General features: G+C 54.1%; 7 protein-coding genes across 7 annotated transcripts; 4 read left to right on the top strand and 3 right to left on the bottom strand.

The window, feature by feature from the left end:
• CCOS01_03045 (serine/threonine-protein kinase nrc-2) lies at positions 1-2,060 on the bottom strand (the record flags this gene model as incomplete). Its single annotated transcript, XM_060451231.1, has 4 exons — positions 1-388; positions 441-819; positions 878-1,177; positions 1,238-2,060. 4 exons carry the CDS (start codon positions 2,058-2,060, stop codon positions 1-3), a joined length of 1,890 nt encoding a protein of 629 aa, XP_060317496.1.
• A 3,456-nt stretch (positions 2,061-5,516) lies between these two features.
• Positions 5,517-6,620, bottom strand: CCOS01_03044 (uncharacterized protein; the record flags this gene model as incomplete). Its single annotated transcript, XM_060451230.1, has 1 exon — positions 5,517-6,620. One exon carries the CDS (start codon positions 6,618-6,620, stop codon positions 5,517-5,519), a length of 1,104 nt encoding a protein of 367 aa, XP_060317495.1.
• Positions 6,621-7,704: 1,084 nt separating this feature from the next.
• On the top strand, positions 7,705-8,671 carry CCOS01_03043 (short-chain dehydrogenase; the record flags this gene model as incomplete). Its single annotated transcript, XM_060451229.1, has 5 exons — positions 7,705-7,756; positions 7,817-8,111; positions 8,173-8,285; positions 8,338-8,531; positions 8,582-8,671. The coding sequence occupies 5 exons, from the start codon at positions 7,705-7,707 to the stop codon at positions 8,669-8,671; spliced, it is 744 nt and encodes a 247-aa protein (XP_060317494.1).
• A 342-nt stretch (positions 8,672-9,013) lies between these two features.
• CCOS01_03042 (uncharacterized protein) lies at positions 9,014-10,126 on the bottom strand (the record flags this gene model as incomplete). The annotated part of the gene is made up of 2 exons (XM_060451228.1): positions 9,014-9,458; positions 9,507-10,126. 2 exons carry the CDS (start codon positions 10,124-10,126, stop codon positions 9,014-9,016), a joined length of 1,065 nt encoding a protein of 354 aa, XP_060317493.1.
• A 118-nt stretch (positions 10,127-10,244) lies between these two features.
• Positions 10,245-10,436, top strand: CCOS01_03041 (uncharacterized protein; the record flags this gene model as incomplete). The annotated part of the gene is made up of 1 exon (XM_060451227.1): positions 10,245-10,436. The coding sequence occupies one exon, from the start codon at positions 10,245-10,247 to the stop codon at positions 10,434-10,436; it is 192 nt and encodes a 63-aa protein (XP_060317492.1).
• Positions 10,437-10,487: 51 nt separating this feature from the next.
• Positions 10,488-10,933, top strand: CCOS01_03040 (oligosaccaryltransferase; the record flags this gene model as incomplete). The annotated part of the gene is made up of 2 exons (XM_060451226.1): positions 10,488-10,643; positions 10,709-10,933. Coding segments are annotated over 2 exons (381 nt in total), but the record flags the coding sequence as incomplete, so codon positions are not given.
• Positions 10,934-12,234: 1,301 nt separating this feature from the next.
• CCOS01_03039 (RNA recognition domain-containing protein) lies at positions 12,235-14,009 on the top strand (the record flags this gene model as incomplete). The annotated part of the gene is made up of 5 exons (XM_060451225.1): positions 12,235-12,471; positions 12,525-12,554; positions 13,386-13,550; positions 13,600-13,676; positions 13,727-14,009. The coding sequence occupies 5 exons, from the start codon at positions 12,235-12,237 to the stop codon at positions 14,007-14,009; spliced, it is 792 nt and encodes a 263-aa protein (XP_060317490.1).
• Positions 14,010-14,193: the final 184 nt, after the last annotated feature.

The following is a 14,193-nucleotide window of genomic DNA, read 5'->3' as shown; positions in this document are numbered from 1 at the left end:
CTACGAGTGATTTTGTCCACTCTGTTGTGAGTGATGGTCGTCGTCTCCGTCATGGTGCAGCGTGACACTGTTGAACTCTTCGAAAGGATCAACGACTTCACCACCGGGGGTCGTCATGCCACTATCCAGAGGAACTCCCTTGAGGTTTGCTTGCAGCGGGTTGGATCCGCTCAAGTCGATGCTCTCACTTTCCTTAACATTGCGGAAGTTGACAGTATCGATGCCGCGCCCAGTAACAGGCACAATGGGAGGCTTCATGTGTCGAATCAACGCCCACTGAGTCGTCTTGAAGAACGGATGAGCCTTGATATCCGAAGCACCGGCCTTGGCACCTAATCTCCGGTTTTCGTCTTTGATCAAAAGTTTACGAATCAGGGATTTGCAAAGGCTACACTCTTGTCAGTTCAACTTGCATTTTCATTACGTCATTTCAAGCTTACTTGGATAATTGAGGTGCCCCAGCGTGGTCCGGGAAGGGGATGTCTTCCCTCAAGATATTGGCAAAAGTCGCATTTCGGTTCTTGCCCTTGAAGGGAGTGGTTCCGTAAAGCATCTCGTAAATCAAGATGCCGAGGGTCCACCAGTCCACGGCACTAGTGTGGCCGCTACCCTTAATGACCTCTGGTGCAATGTACTCCTCTGTTCCGACGAACGAGTTGGTGCGGAAATTGGCGATGCAGGACCGAGTGTCGATGTGCAATGAGGTGGTGCTGGTACCTGTCTTGCCAATGACCATTGTGGGCTTTCCACCGAGATCGGACTGCTTCGACAAGTCAAAGTCCGAAAGCATGATGTGGCCCGACTGGTGGAGTAAGATGTCTGCATAGTATGTCAGCAACCGATTGGTAAGCGCGAAACTGGCTCTCGTCGAACTCACTCTCTGGCTTCAAGTCGCGATAGATGAAGCCCATCAAATGCAGATATTCCAAGGCCGCGGTGACCTCGGCGGCGTAGAATCGCGCATCGTCTTCGGGGATACACTTGCCGGGGCGCGTCTGCAGCGCCCTGAAGAACTCTCCACCACTACAATATTCCATGCACAGATACAGATAATCCTCCGATTGGAATGAGTGGTACAGCGTAACAATGAAGGGGTGGTTACTCGTAGCTAGAATTTCTTGCTCGGCAAGGGCGCGTTTAATCTTGTTCCGCTTGATCATCTCCTTCTTGCTCAATACTGCAGCGAGTCAGCAACACGTCAGGGTTTGGCTACCGGATATCCTGGATTGAATATTACCTTTCATGGCGTAGAGACGACTGCTCTTCTTCTCGCGGACAAGATAGACCTTGCCGACGTCTCCCTTGCCAATCAACTTGATCTTGTCGAAACTTTGCGGGCCGACCTCAACATCGCGGACCTTGATGGAATTGGAGCTGTAGGTCCTCCGGAATGCGAGACTCGTACGGTTCGGGGGTGGGAGGTTGCCGAGGACGTCCTTGTCGGGGACGCCCAGGCTAGGGGCAGACGCCTTGGACGGATCAACCATCTCGAGGGTGCCCGAGTCCTTGTCGAGAACCAACGGGTCCTTGCTCAACTCGGCGGTGGCGGGACGCTCGGCGCTGCCCTTGCCTTTGGAGAACAAGCCCTGGGCATTGGGGGCACTGGCGACTCTCCTAAGTTTCCTTGCCAATTCCTCACGTCCGGCGCTCGTCGTCTGCTGTTCGGGGCCGCCGTCAGGACCTTGGATCTTGAAATTTGGGGTATCGGGAGGGCTAGGAGGTACTGATTCGTGATTGTGATGGCGAAGGCCCGGCTGACCCTGGTGTGCAAAGTAGGGATTCGCGTGCGCGGTCGGGCTGAGGGCCTCGTCGAGGGGGTTGCCTTCGCTGGCGGTGGTGTTTGTCCTCAATCGGCCGACGGTGCCCTTGAAAAAGCTGCTACCAAACTTGCTCCGGATTTCTGGGCGGGCGGCGGCGGCGTCTTGTGAGGAGTGGACGTGGGCAGCGGAGGACTTTTCTCTGTCACGGTCGGCGCCGCTGTTGAGGTTGATGCGGAAGAGGTTCTTCAGCTTCTGGTTGAACTGGGCAGCGCCATTCTGGTGGGTTCGGCTGGCAGGCATATCGGAATCTCGGGGGTGCGCAATCAAGCGACCGATGCCATGGCTGACGGGACAGTTACGGGAGAGATGCGAAGAGGACCGACGATGTTCGGAAGTGCGGAAAGGAGATGGAGCGGAAGAAGAGCGGCGACGGTAGTATGCAGGTAGGTAGGGAGGTAGGTCGGAGGTGAGTAGGTTAAGGTGAAGGGTGAGAGTGAGGTAGGTGGGAGGAACGTGGGACTGGATGCGGAGTGTAAGTAGCGTCGAAAAGGTAAGGTAGGGTCGGGTGGTGGTGGAGGACGAGGAGGAGGTGCAGCAAGCAAGGCCGGGAGAGAAAGATAGGTGTTGGCTGGCTGGCAGGTAGGTAGGTGACAGAACGGGATGGTTGACGGTAGGTGGTGGTAGTAGGCAAGGACGGATAGAATAGGCGGTAGGCGAGCGGTGGACGGGGGAGGAGAGAGTCGAAAGCGAGTTAGTAATATGAGGTGGGCTTAGGCGTCTTTCCGGACGGGCTTCACGCTTCGGCTTCCACACCTCAACTTCCCATGGACCATGGACCATCCATCAACCCCCCCGCTCGTTGGTCGATGACCGTGGCCGTGGTCCAGGTCGAGGTCCTGGTCTTGGCTCGTCACCCGAGAACTACACTACCTTAGGTACGGCTATCTGTTCACTCCTCTCACAATTCAGAGCACTCTCGATTCCCATTTGGGGAGCTCACTGGGGTATCGCTCTTTCTGTCGCCGCCGCCGCCGCCCACCGGGGCTCAATTGTTCTCTCTCTCCTCTCCATGTACGGGCGGATAAAGATGGACGAGACCTGTGCCCACTGTTCAGTGGCTCTCGGGCAGTGCACCGCGAGGCACAGGGGATCCCTAGCTCCCCACGCGAAAGAGCGGCAGCACAGCAGGAAACGCGCGCCTTCGGGGGGTAAAGAGGCAGTTTACCAGGTGACTTTTCATCGCCTTGCCTTACTGTGTGGCATGGCCAGGGGGGAGGGGAGAGGATCCAATGATACAAGACATCCACCAACGGATCAGAATGGGACGGCTTTTTGGCAGGGATGTTCCGCTTCAGGCGGGCCCGGCTTAGGCCTAGGTTCCTCTAGGTTCCAGCGTTGGTCAAGACCTCTCTCAATGCTGGTCCAGAGTCCTGTGCCTCTGTTCTTTCTGTTCAGTCCAGGCTTGTGTGCTTGTCAGGTCCGAGCAGGCTGGCAGGCTGCTTGCAAAATGGGAATTGGGATGGCTTTGCTGACAAAAGTGCATTTGATCCGGTGATTGGTGCTCTTTCCCCCGACGATTTTCCACGCCTCGCAAATTCCCCCATTCACCACAGCTAACGTTATTCCATTGGGTCATTGGCTTTGCAAGTCACTCGAGGTACCTATCTCGATTCTTCTATGCATAAGGTAGGCATCCTGTCCCGTCTGTCCACACCACCTTCAAAACCAGAGGGAGAGTACCGGTATATCACTCGTCAACTCTATCTCAAGTGCCCTCTTCCCAACCGTTGATGCCTTTACCTTCTGTTCCAGTTTCTTTCTCTCCCTTTTGGCTTCAGAGCGTTCTGGTTCTTATTCATGCGTTCTCATCCCTCCGGCCAGTGTCGACGATGAAGGCAGGACAAACAAAACGCACAACATGGGCTTTGGTACTGACTACTGAGCGCAAGCCCAATGCACTGTCAAGAGCCAAGATAACACCGGCGCCAGCTCGAGATACGAAAGCCTCACCGGCAATTACATGCCAGAGCCCCAGCTCTCACAACAATGTTTCCCACGACAACAGCCGTCAATCTTCTACCTCAGTCTCTGATTCACCCTCTCTTTTCTAGTTTCTGCGTCCTCACGAGGAAGTCCCCGCCGTTGACATGTTTTATATTTTTTCTCCCCCTTCGAGGGCTCGTGCAAAACACCCAGCATCAGACGAATATGCAGAAATGGGCACAGATGTCGGGGCAAATAAAAGCCTCATTGCGTTTGACCTCGCAGGCTATTCCACGTCTACCGCTGCAACTTTTGGACAGACGAGAGATGGAAAGGGAAAAAAAAAAACCTTACACGAGCTTGTTTCTGAAATGTCTAATAAGACACTATCACACTATCAACCCTCTTTTTTGCAAGACACGCTCCCATCAACCACACCCGTCGTGCAATCCCGCGCTAGCACTCCAGCCCCTCGTAACTTAGTACCCAGGTGGTGTTAGGTTACAACAGAGTACTTATGTCCCCCCTCAATCGGTCCATTTTCAGCCCTCCACACCACCACGACACAGCGCGGGTCAATGGCCGGCGATCCAGTCGTCCGGGGCACTAGAGAGGTTTCCCGCCTGCTTGTTAATCAACCATGGAACTCGACTCTACAGCCTTTAAGACAGAACTCGACCGAGCAGAGAAAAGTCGCGAGCATCCACGGCGGCGCCATCCCCCATCGCCACCTTCCGTACCTAGCTGGCGTGGTTGGCTTGTCACGTTCGCGTTCAGCGCTTTTCGACGAATCATTTCACAGTCTTCACCCAGTCTCTCACTTTTCCCTCTGCATTGGCACCTGAGCCCGTCGGCCGCCCGTCGATTTACTAGGCGTGTAATGCTGCATGGGAAGTATTCTAGAACCGATCTTCAGGTTCTTTTTTCTTTTGGTGTAGGTGGTCCTCTCTCGGCTCTACCTAGGGATATCGTGCTATCCTATCTCGTCTGTTCCGATTGTTCGTTTCGCCCACCCGAAACCTCTGCAAAGAAGAAACTCGATTCAACTGATGCCCGGTAAGCCGGCCTACTTCCCGCCGCCCTGCTGAATCGAATGCCCTGAATGCGCAAGAGAGGAGGGCTGGGACGTGTTTCTTCCTGAACAGCGGCCCTCCCTGGATGCCGAGGTGTCACTCCACCTTCGCCTCCTCATGCAACGTTGAGCAATCTCCCCACAAAACACCGCACATCCCCGCCGATGATGTAAGATGGAATGCGACCAGACTTCGTCCCTGGCGCCTTTTTTTTTCTGCTTCCCTTCCCTTCCTGCATCAGCCTGAACTGTCTAATTTAGCAAGAGCCGCAATGCCAAGTCATCCCTTTCGAATGAATAATCATGCTCAGACACACGACGACGACGACGACGACTCTCCCGGCCCATCCGCTACCCGTCAAGTGAGGCCTCGACAAATCATCCATGCTCGTCTGGTGAAGCGGGAGACCGCTCAACGGCCTTTCCAGTTGGCCGAACGAGTCCGTTGCACGACTTTCCAGGGGCCTTCTGAGCAGCGGATACCCCCGTTATCCTGAAGTTTCCGTCATCCCTAGGGAGGCGCAGTCGGTCAACCCTCATCCGAAACCATGCCATGAAGCTTGGTCCTCACAAGCATTGTCAGCGTGCTCGCCTCGCCGTTCAGTATCGTCTCAATGGTGTTGTCGTCGCCTCCAATAGCCGCCAGGACTCAGCCCGTGATTCACGTCAACTGTTTGCTTGCGCCACAACCATCAGCCACATCATGCTCCTTCGGTCACCTCCTCCATTGCGTCGTCGTCTTCCTCCTCGCTTGGCAGATTCTGATCTCTGAGAAGCAAAAGATCCTTGAGTTTCCGCCTATTGTTGCGCCACGTGTACAAGTCCTCCTCCTTCTGATCCTTGATTGACGGTGTGATTTGGTTGCCAGCCTTGTCAAAAAGGTAGTCAGGAAGCTTGGCCCCATCATCGGGATCGTATCGCTTGAACGACACTTGCGGCCCGTCCCCTACCTGCCAGGCGACTGGGAGCATGTGTAGATCCTCCACGTGAGATTTGAGGTCCGCCAGTGTGGGGAACTCGTGAGGCGGCTGCTTTTGGGCGCATTTGGCCCATCGACATCCAGCTGCTACCGTTTTGGTATGAACAATCGACACATGCTTTTGCAGAGTCGCAAAATTGTGAAGCTCGGCCTTGCAACCCTCCCACTCGCAGATGTACGTGTTGAAGTGTGGGTTTAGACTCTTGTAGATCTCTCGCGGCTTGGGTGAAGCTGCTTTTGGCGGTCGACCTCGCCGCTTTCCCGCGTAAAGGGCGCCTGTCTTGGGCCTATCTGGCCGCAGTTTTCTTGGCCCTGCCTCGCCGGCCTCCTGTAGGGCTTTCTTGCCCGTCAGATTCGGTCGAAAACCCTTTGGCCGGCCGCGCTTGCGAGGCTGCAGTGGAGGAGTCGCCGCCCCTGGTGAAGTTACCTCTAACTCTGGCTCATCTGCGACGGCTTCTGGTAAGGCTGGCTTGGCGAGGCTCACGCCTACTTTTGCCTGAGCTGCTAGTCTTCTGAACTGGGGTGATAGGTCCGATATCACCAGGTCGTCTGCGTCGTCCTCGACTGTCCTCATGGGGGTCGTTCCTGTACGTTTTCTAGGACTCGATGGAAGAACCACGGCGAACGAGGAGGACCGTGGCGCTGGCTGAGCTGTTGATGTCCTCGGCTTTGTCTGAGCGGCTGAAGTAGAAGTCTGTGGCATGCTGCTGCCTGGTCGGCCGAAAAACTTATCCAAGGTGCGCTGTCGTGGGATAGACGGATTAGTTGGGCCCTGTGAGGTGGACTCATCCTTGGTGCTTGAGTTTGTGGGAAATAGTGGTGGCATGGTGAATTTACTCAAATCGACGAGTCCTAGCTGAACAGTTCTCTTTGAGCATGCTAGTGAGTGAGATTTAATCGGTTCCCAAAGTGTGTAGTCGTGATAAGTTGTGATGACTGGCCGTGAGGTTTGCTGCGTGGGTGATCTATGCAAAACCAACCTAGTGTTGTATTGTTGAGTATGAGCAGTGCGAGGCACTCGAGAGATCGGCCGGGGATGTTGCAAAGGCCGATCTTTGAGGTCGAAAAGATGAGGTAGCGACGCGTTGATAGGTTGCAGGCGCGACTGCAGTCGACTGCAGTTGAGGGAACTTGGGGAAGGAACTGGCAATTAGCGGGGCCTTCCCGTTTAGGGCGGTTCGCACCGCAGGCAAGGGTGACTTCCGCACTTGCCTCAAGGCGTAGGTCCCCGATGTCACTCCTTCTCACTTATTGTCTCTATCTTACTTTTAGATTGTCATCACATTGAAAGACTTGAGCACCTTTTCTCGCTACTTGTAGTGGTAATAATGGCTTTTCGTGATGGAGAAGTCGCAAAAAGGTCATGATGCTGACGAAGCCATATCTCCCACCGGCCCGGTACAATTGACACTCGATGTATCTGGGTACATTGGAGGATATGGAGTCTACTTCGTGTCAGTAATGAAGGAGATAAAGTCAATAACGACACAAAGCCGTGAATGCGCAGGCTGACCTGTCAATTGCACGACACATAGCTCGCCAGCGTTTGATTATTGATCTTTTTTCGCCATTTCTAAAGCGCTTTGCTAATCGATTCCTTGATGGTCGTTCCCTCGCACCTCGCACCGGGTCGGAGGCCGTAATTGGAGCTTGCCGGAGAGGGGTCATTAATAATCGGGCATCCCGTTCGGCCCTCCGCAAATGCCGTCATGAATCCGAGCAATGGTCTAATCTCACAATGCCGGGCCGACCACATGCAAGCCTCAATAAGACATAAAGCCACTGAACCCCTCATCTGCTCGCCGCGTATCAATCGCATTTCACAGCATCTCATTTTCACTTCATAATTCCTAATGAAACTTGAAAACAACACACCAAAATAAACGGTATCCCAAAACGTCTGATTAAACATGGCCTCCAAATCATTCTACGCAATCATCTCCGGAGCGGGTTCCGGCACTGGTCAGAACGCACTCCTACAATAGCGTACCGTTGAGGCAGTCGAGACTAACGCAACAGCAGGCCGCGCAGCAGCCGTCCGTTTCGCAAAGGCGTACCCAGTGGTGCTCCTCGCCCGCAAGCCAGAGAGCTACAACGCCATCGTGGACGAGATCAAGCAGGCCGGCGGCCAAGCCTTCGGCATCACGGCCGATGCCACAGACGAGGCCGCCGTCAACGCTGCCTTTGAGACGATCAAGAAGGAGCTCCCCGGAAGCAAGCTCGCTGCCGCCATCTACAATGTCAACGCCGGCTTTTCACGCAAGCCGTTCCTCGAGCTTAAGCGAGAGGAGCTTGATGTCAGTCTCGATGCTGCGCCGTACGTGAGACATCGTTTACTGGATCTTCTGGAAGAGGCGACTAACACGCACGGTATACAGTAAGGGGTTCTTCACATTCGCGCAAAAGACGCTTCCCCTGTTGCTCGAGTCGGTGTCCGACTCCCCTCACCCGCCGTCTTTGATCATCACTGGAGCCACGGCATCCATCAAAGGTTTGTCTTCAGAGTGGGGATGAGCTGAAAGATGACTGACCTTCTTCCGCAGGCAGCGCATTGTTTGGAGGATTTGCGGCAGGCAAATTCGCCCTCCGCGCCTTGGGCCAATCTCTAGCACGCGAGTTCGGTCCGAAGGGGGTCCATGTGGCACACGCCATCATCGACGGAGGCATTGATACCCCGTGGGGTAAGGCCTACGTTGCCAACGATGGCGCAGAAGATGGCAAGATTTCACCGGACGCTGTAAGTGATTTTCAAAACCCTGAAGCAGACATATTGCTAACAACATTAAGATTGCTGATGCCTACTGGTACCTGCACACGCAACACCGCTCCGCGTTCAGTCAGGAAATTGACATCAGACCGTACGTGGAAAAGTTCTGAGCAATCAAGCGGCACTGGAGACGTTGAGATAGATCCACGTCATGATTGAATGTAACCACCAGTAATCTCTAGCCTCTCTCTAAGTAGCCAAAGATCCTCAATATGTCTCCATTGGTAGTCTCACGAGTACTCAACTTAGGAAGTTGATGTGCACGTTACGTACGTAGTCATACTTCATGAATTTTAGGTGTGAGAGTAGACGGATCTGCCACCGTGGTTTGGCGTAGCATGGGCACGGCCGCCGGATGAACCTGGTCTTCCAGGTGCTCGGAATCGGCCTGTTTCGTGGTGATGCTCGCAACCTCGGGCGCATACAAGAAGGCTTCTCCTCTGTTAGGAAGCTCAAGATCCGGACGCCTCGGCAGCTACCGGTTTTGGTACCACTGGTGGAACAGGGCCACCGTTGATGGCAGCCAAACGTTCCTCTTCCCTCTTCTCGCGAAGAGCAGCGGTCTCGGCACGCAGCTTCTCCAAGTTCCACATTCCATCGTCTTCTTCATCATCGTCGTCCTCCTCCTCATCGTCCTCGGTTGTGCGCCAGTTACCACTTTCGAACAGGGCACGACCAGTTGCTTCCTTGGCCTTCTTGGCCTGCTCCTCGGCTGCCTTCTTGTCCAGACGCTCCTTCTTCCATTTGGCGAATGACTCCGGCGTGACCGGTGTGAGGGTGCCGGTAAGTTTGTGTCGCTCTGACTCGAGGAAGTCTTCCAAGGTGAGGGTCTTGAGAGGTGACTTGTCCATGAGGGCCTTTTCAGCTGCTCTCTGCTCCTTGGTCTTCAAAATGAATCTGTGACAATGTTAGCATGAAAATGACCGCTGGACTGATGTCACTTACCCTGGTGGAAGAGCATGCTTGTATTTGCACTTGTCGCCGCCATTTGGACAGATCCAGAACCATCCGTATTTGCCGTCCTCGATGGCCTCGACGAAGAACTTGCAGACCTTGTCAGTTGTGGTCTGCTGGTTGCCCTTCTTGGAAAGAACGACAGAGCGAAGCTTCTCCTCGTCCCAGTCGGCAGAAGTCTCGGCCTTCTTCTTCTCCTCCTCTTCCTTGCGGGTATCCGTGTACAGGTTCTTCTTTGATGTTTTGCGTTCGTCTTCGAGGTTGTGAGAGAACTTGCACTTCTTGCCTTTCTCACAGTTGCCCTTCTTGTAAAAGTTGCAGACAACTGTCTTGGGGTCGACACCGAACGGGACCTTTTGAATCTGTGCGGGCTTGTTCAGAAGCATGTCGGTCTCCCTCTTGGCTTCCTCTGCCGCCTTCTTCTCGCGCTCTCTCGCCTCCTTCTCTGCCTGCTTGCGCTTCTCTTCGGCACTGCCACCATTCCTCATCGAAGACGCCATTTGGGCAATCTGCTTCTGGGCCGCGCCACCCTTCTTGTTCTTCATGCCGAAGGTCTTGTCCTCGACCTTGACGGCCTTCTTGGCCGGCTTGTCCACTTTCTTGGGAGGCATCTTGGCGGGGTATTCGGTTTCTGGAGACGAGAAAAGGTTGGTGGGCAGAAGCAAAAGTCTTCTGCTACGACTGAGTAACCACTTCTGGCGGGATTAGTTTGGTTCGTGTTGTTGTGGGATGTCGACAGACAAGTCGATAGGGTCCGCTCAGATCGACGTAACGCAAAAAGTCATCACTGCAAATCCAAGAAGAGTGGGAGCGCCGTGGATGAAGTCAGAAGTTCAAGGCACGGTGGGCGGGTCACGTGAAGGGCTTACATTGGTGGGGGCGGAGCGTCACAGCAGATTTGACAGGGGGGTGCGGTACTGAAGTGGAGGACCGACTCGAGCACCAAGTCACTCTTAGCGTGGCCGGTCTAAACGTGGACAGCAGCTCCAGTGGTCTAGTTGTCCGTTTGGTTACCCATTGCCATCCTCATCTCAAGCTCCATGTGCGCCGCGCCAGCAAGTCCAAACAGCTCACCTTGACGAACAAATTCAACTCTTTCCATTGATTGTTGGAAGAAAGACACCCACTGTAGGTTCAAGTCATTGTTTTCTTCTATTGCAGTATTGGTGCGGATAACTGACGCCCAGACGTTGAAGTCCTCCTGGAGATCCTCCTTGCACATCACCCACAAGCATCGCCGCGCAAACGATCCCGAGCCCATCATGATTTCCGACAACGATCTCTACCGCCTTGCGATTTTCCTTGGCTCCGCCGCCATGGTTCTCATTATCTTCTACCACTATGTAGAAGTCAACAATGAAGAGGAAAAGCCCGAGAAGGCTGTACGAACCGCGAAGTCCGCCAAAGCAGCGTCCTAGAAGGCCACAAAACGGCGCAAGTGAGATAGTCAGGTGCCATGGGATATCCGCTGTAAGATACATATGGCGAGAGGTATTTGGGAATTCTGCGACTGCCCTGAGACGAACGAGACGCGAGGCTTGGGGCGACATATTAGCAATGAGAGAGGGCATTGATGTCAGTGTCTGAGGGGACAGGTGATATCGAATACGGTCTTTCAGGGGGTTGACAACGAAACGTTCCTCCCTTGAGAGAACACAGAGCTTCGAAAGTTAATGCAGTCAAAGAAGCAAACACTAGGGGCATCGACAAGCTCTTGCCCTCCAAAATCGAAACATTAGAGCATCACCATTGAGACGATACCTTAGTCTAATCTGGCTCAGCGCTGCATACACGTGATGAACATCGACTTTGTGCGCAAAATCCCATGGCACAACCTCCATACTGCGGTCTTGCAATGCCATTGACAGACACCGAGGTCCATGATCTTGAACTCCCCTACCTTTGTATTCTCTGCGTAAATGCTGTGGATGCCTCGTGACGGTAGGCCATGCTACAGCCTACTCAAACTATTGGCTGTGGCGCTGACCAAATCTTGAGAATCAATCGTACTATCCAGTGATACCAGGGCCTGTTGGTTTATGGCCTGCTGCCTCAATTGCCCCAATTCTTGCTTCGGCAAGTTATATCTTTCGATAAGGCGCATTGAACTCAGCGCCAAAGAGATGGAAAGGAGACCTGACCAGCTGCTTCCCGAAATGGAACAATTGGAAGGCGCAAACAGGGGATGTGTGGCTGAGGAGGCAGCAGCTCTGGCGGATCCTTCTCGGCCCAAAGAGGACTAGTGCAACCAATCAACTTCCCGCTGTCAACGGGGTCCTCAGGCCCCCCTTGTTGTGGTCAGGCGCGCCGCAGCCTGCCGCTCCGCTGGCACCAACACCTTGCCCCGTCTCCTTTCCCATTTCGCCTTCACCCGCCCATTCCATTCATCTCGTAACCTTTCTTCTTCCCAAAGACAAACCTGCCCGTCCAACATCAAAGAGACCCCTCGGCCTCCCGACCAAAGTTTTCCTTCTTCAGCTGCATCCTCAAATTTTTGTGCAGCTCCTGTATTCTCTACCTCTTCCTTCAGACCGACCACTCCTCGCGCGCAAGCTTCTACGCGTCAGAGTTTGATTCTTCATCACATCAGCACTTCGTTTCGCATCACGCTCTTCACGACCTAATAATACTTGAAGAGACCCATCGACCAGCTGCTTTCTCATCGCAGCATTATCGCAAGCACATTTTCCTATCAAACAAATCCAACACCACAGTCATCATGTCTGGAAAGCTTGACCAGTCTCTCGATGAGATTCTCTCGACCCAACGCCGTTCTGCCGGCGGACCCGGCCGTCGCTCTCAGCGTCGATCCACCGGTGGTCGCCCTGCGGCCGCTGCCCCTGTCGGCGGTGTTCAGAAGACATCGCGACCTGCGCGCGGCGCCGCCGCCAACAAGCCTAATGCCGCCAAGCCTGCGCAAGGCTCTGGTGACAGCAAGGTCATCGTGAGCAACCTGGTAAGTTACTTTCCTCCCTCCGTCAATCCTGGCGCAAGCTAACACATACGAAGCCCAAGGATGTCAACGAGCAACAGATCAAGGTATGTTGCCGATAAGGCTCTTCAGCCCTCGGACTTGGTTCGACATGTTATTTCTCGCCTGCTCTCCTTCCCAGCCGGCGTCGTAGCGATATCAAATCCACTGTGGCCAAGGCCGCTTCCCAAACGGAATCCGTCAAGACACCATCAAGACTCCTTCCTCGATATCTGCGATCCTGAGATACGGCGCAGAACTCATCAGAAGTTGAGCACGTCCCTGTCGCGCGAACACAGTCCAAATTTGAGGTAGCCTGGTCAGCACCCAAGAAATTGGTACAGCCGACTGAAAATATGGGACGTTGGCTGTCTTCGACGGATATCCATAAGACCAGCTTGGTCTGGCACCACTCATCAGCATGATGATGCAATATGAAGCCCTTTCCAGCGAGCAAAGCAGTGAGCAACGTCGCAGCACAGGCCAGGACGGCTTCGATACATAGCTTCGCTGCTATCGATTCGCGAACCTACAATGACGGATGGCCTTTCAGCGGGGTTTCGGGGCATAGTACATACACATGGCTATTTGGGTCTGAAATGGTGTTACGGCCATGTGTTACGACGTTCCCCCACAGCAGCTGTTACGACTTGGGGTGATACCCTCCGACTTGATGGCAACTGAACACGAGGCAGCCATGGCTTCAACTGGGGCTTCTTTGGGGATGGACGCTGACGTGCGTACTAACGCTCACTGCTCTGCTCGCTGCCAACCTCCTGTGCTCCGGTCGACTATTGGATTTCTGCCGATTCCTTGCCCCTCGTGCGGCTCGGGTTCGGACGACGCTCGTGATTGAAACATCAACGCTTACGGATAACTAACATCGACTTTCCCTTCAGGAGTACTTTCTCACATCAGTTGGACCCATCAAGAGAGTTGACATCTCTTACGGACCCAACTCTGTTAGCCGCGGCATTGCCAACATCACATTCCGCGAGGCGGATGGCGCTAGCAAGGCCTTCCAGAAGCTGAACGGTCTGCTCGTCGACAACCGCCCGATCAAGGTAAGCATCTCGAATCATACCCTTTCATGTATACTCTAACGGGAACTAGATTGAGATCGTTGTTGGCGCTTCTCAGGCAGCCAACGTCATCCCTCCTGCCAAGAAGACTCTTGCTGAGCGCACCACGTAAGCAAAATCTCCATGAGATACTGAAATGCATATTAACAAGAAAACAGACAACCCAAGGCTCAGCCCAAGTCTGCTGCCAACAACAAGCGCAACAACAACAGCAACAACGCGAACGCCGGCAAGGGTGGCCCTGCCGCTGCTGGCACTGGTGGCAAGAAGCCCCGTGCCAAGCGCACCGGCCGTCCTGCAAAGAAGACGGCCGAGGAGCTTGACTCCGAGATGGCCGATTACTTCGAGTCTGGTGCCAACCCTAATGAGAACGCCGCTGCCCCCGCACCTGCCCCCGCAGCCACTAACGGCGACGCTGCTATGGAGGATGAGATCATGTAAACGGCACAAAGCTACTACAGACTCATTCACATAACGCTGGGCACTGAGGAGGTCAAAGTGGCACATTGTGTGGGGGGCTCCCTTCAACTTTCCTTATGCGCGCGACTCCGAAACTCTCAAACAGATTGCTGGAAGGAGAGAAGACACGGAGGTTACGGGATTATGGCTTTGGTTTCGACATGTT

The sequence above is a fragment of the Colletotrichum costaricense genome (assembly GCF_030867565.1).
Source record: "Colletotrichum costaricense strain IMI 309622 chromosome Unknown Scaffold_3.1, whole genome shotgun sequence".
NCBI lineage: Eukaryota > Fungi > Ascomycota > Sordariomycetes > Glomerellales > Glomerellaceae > Colletotrichum > Colletotrichum costaricense.
The sequence above is the reverse complement of the archived record's forward strand: the minus strand, read 5'-3'. Positions and strand labels throughout refer to the sequence as shown.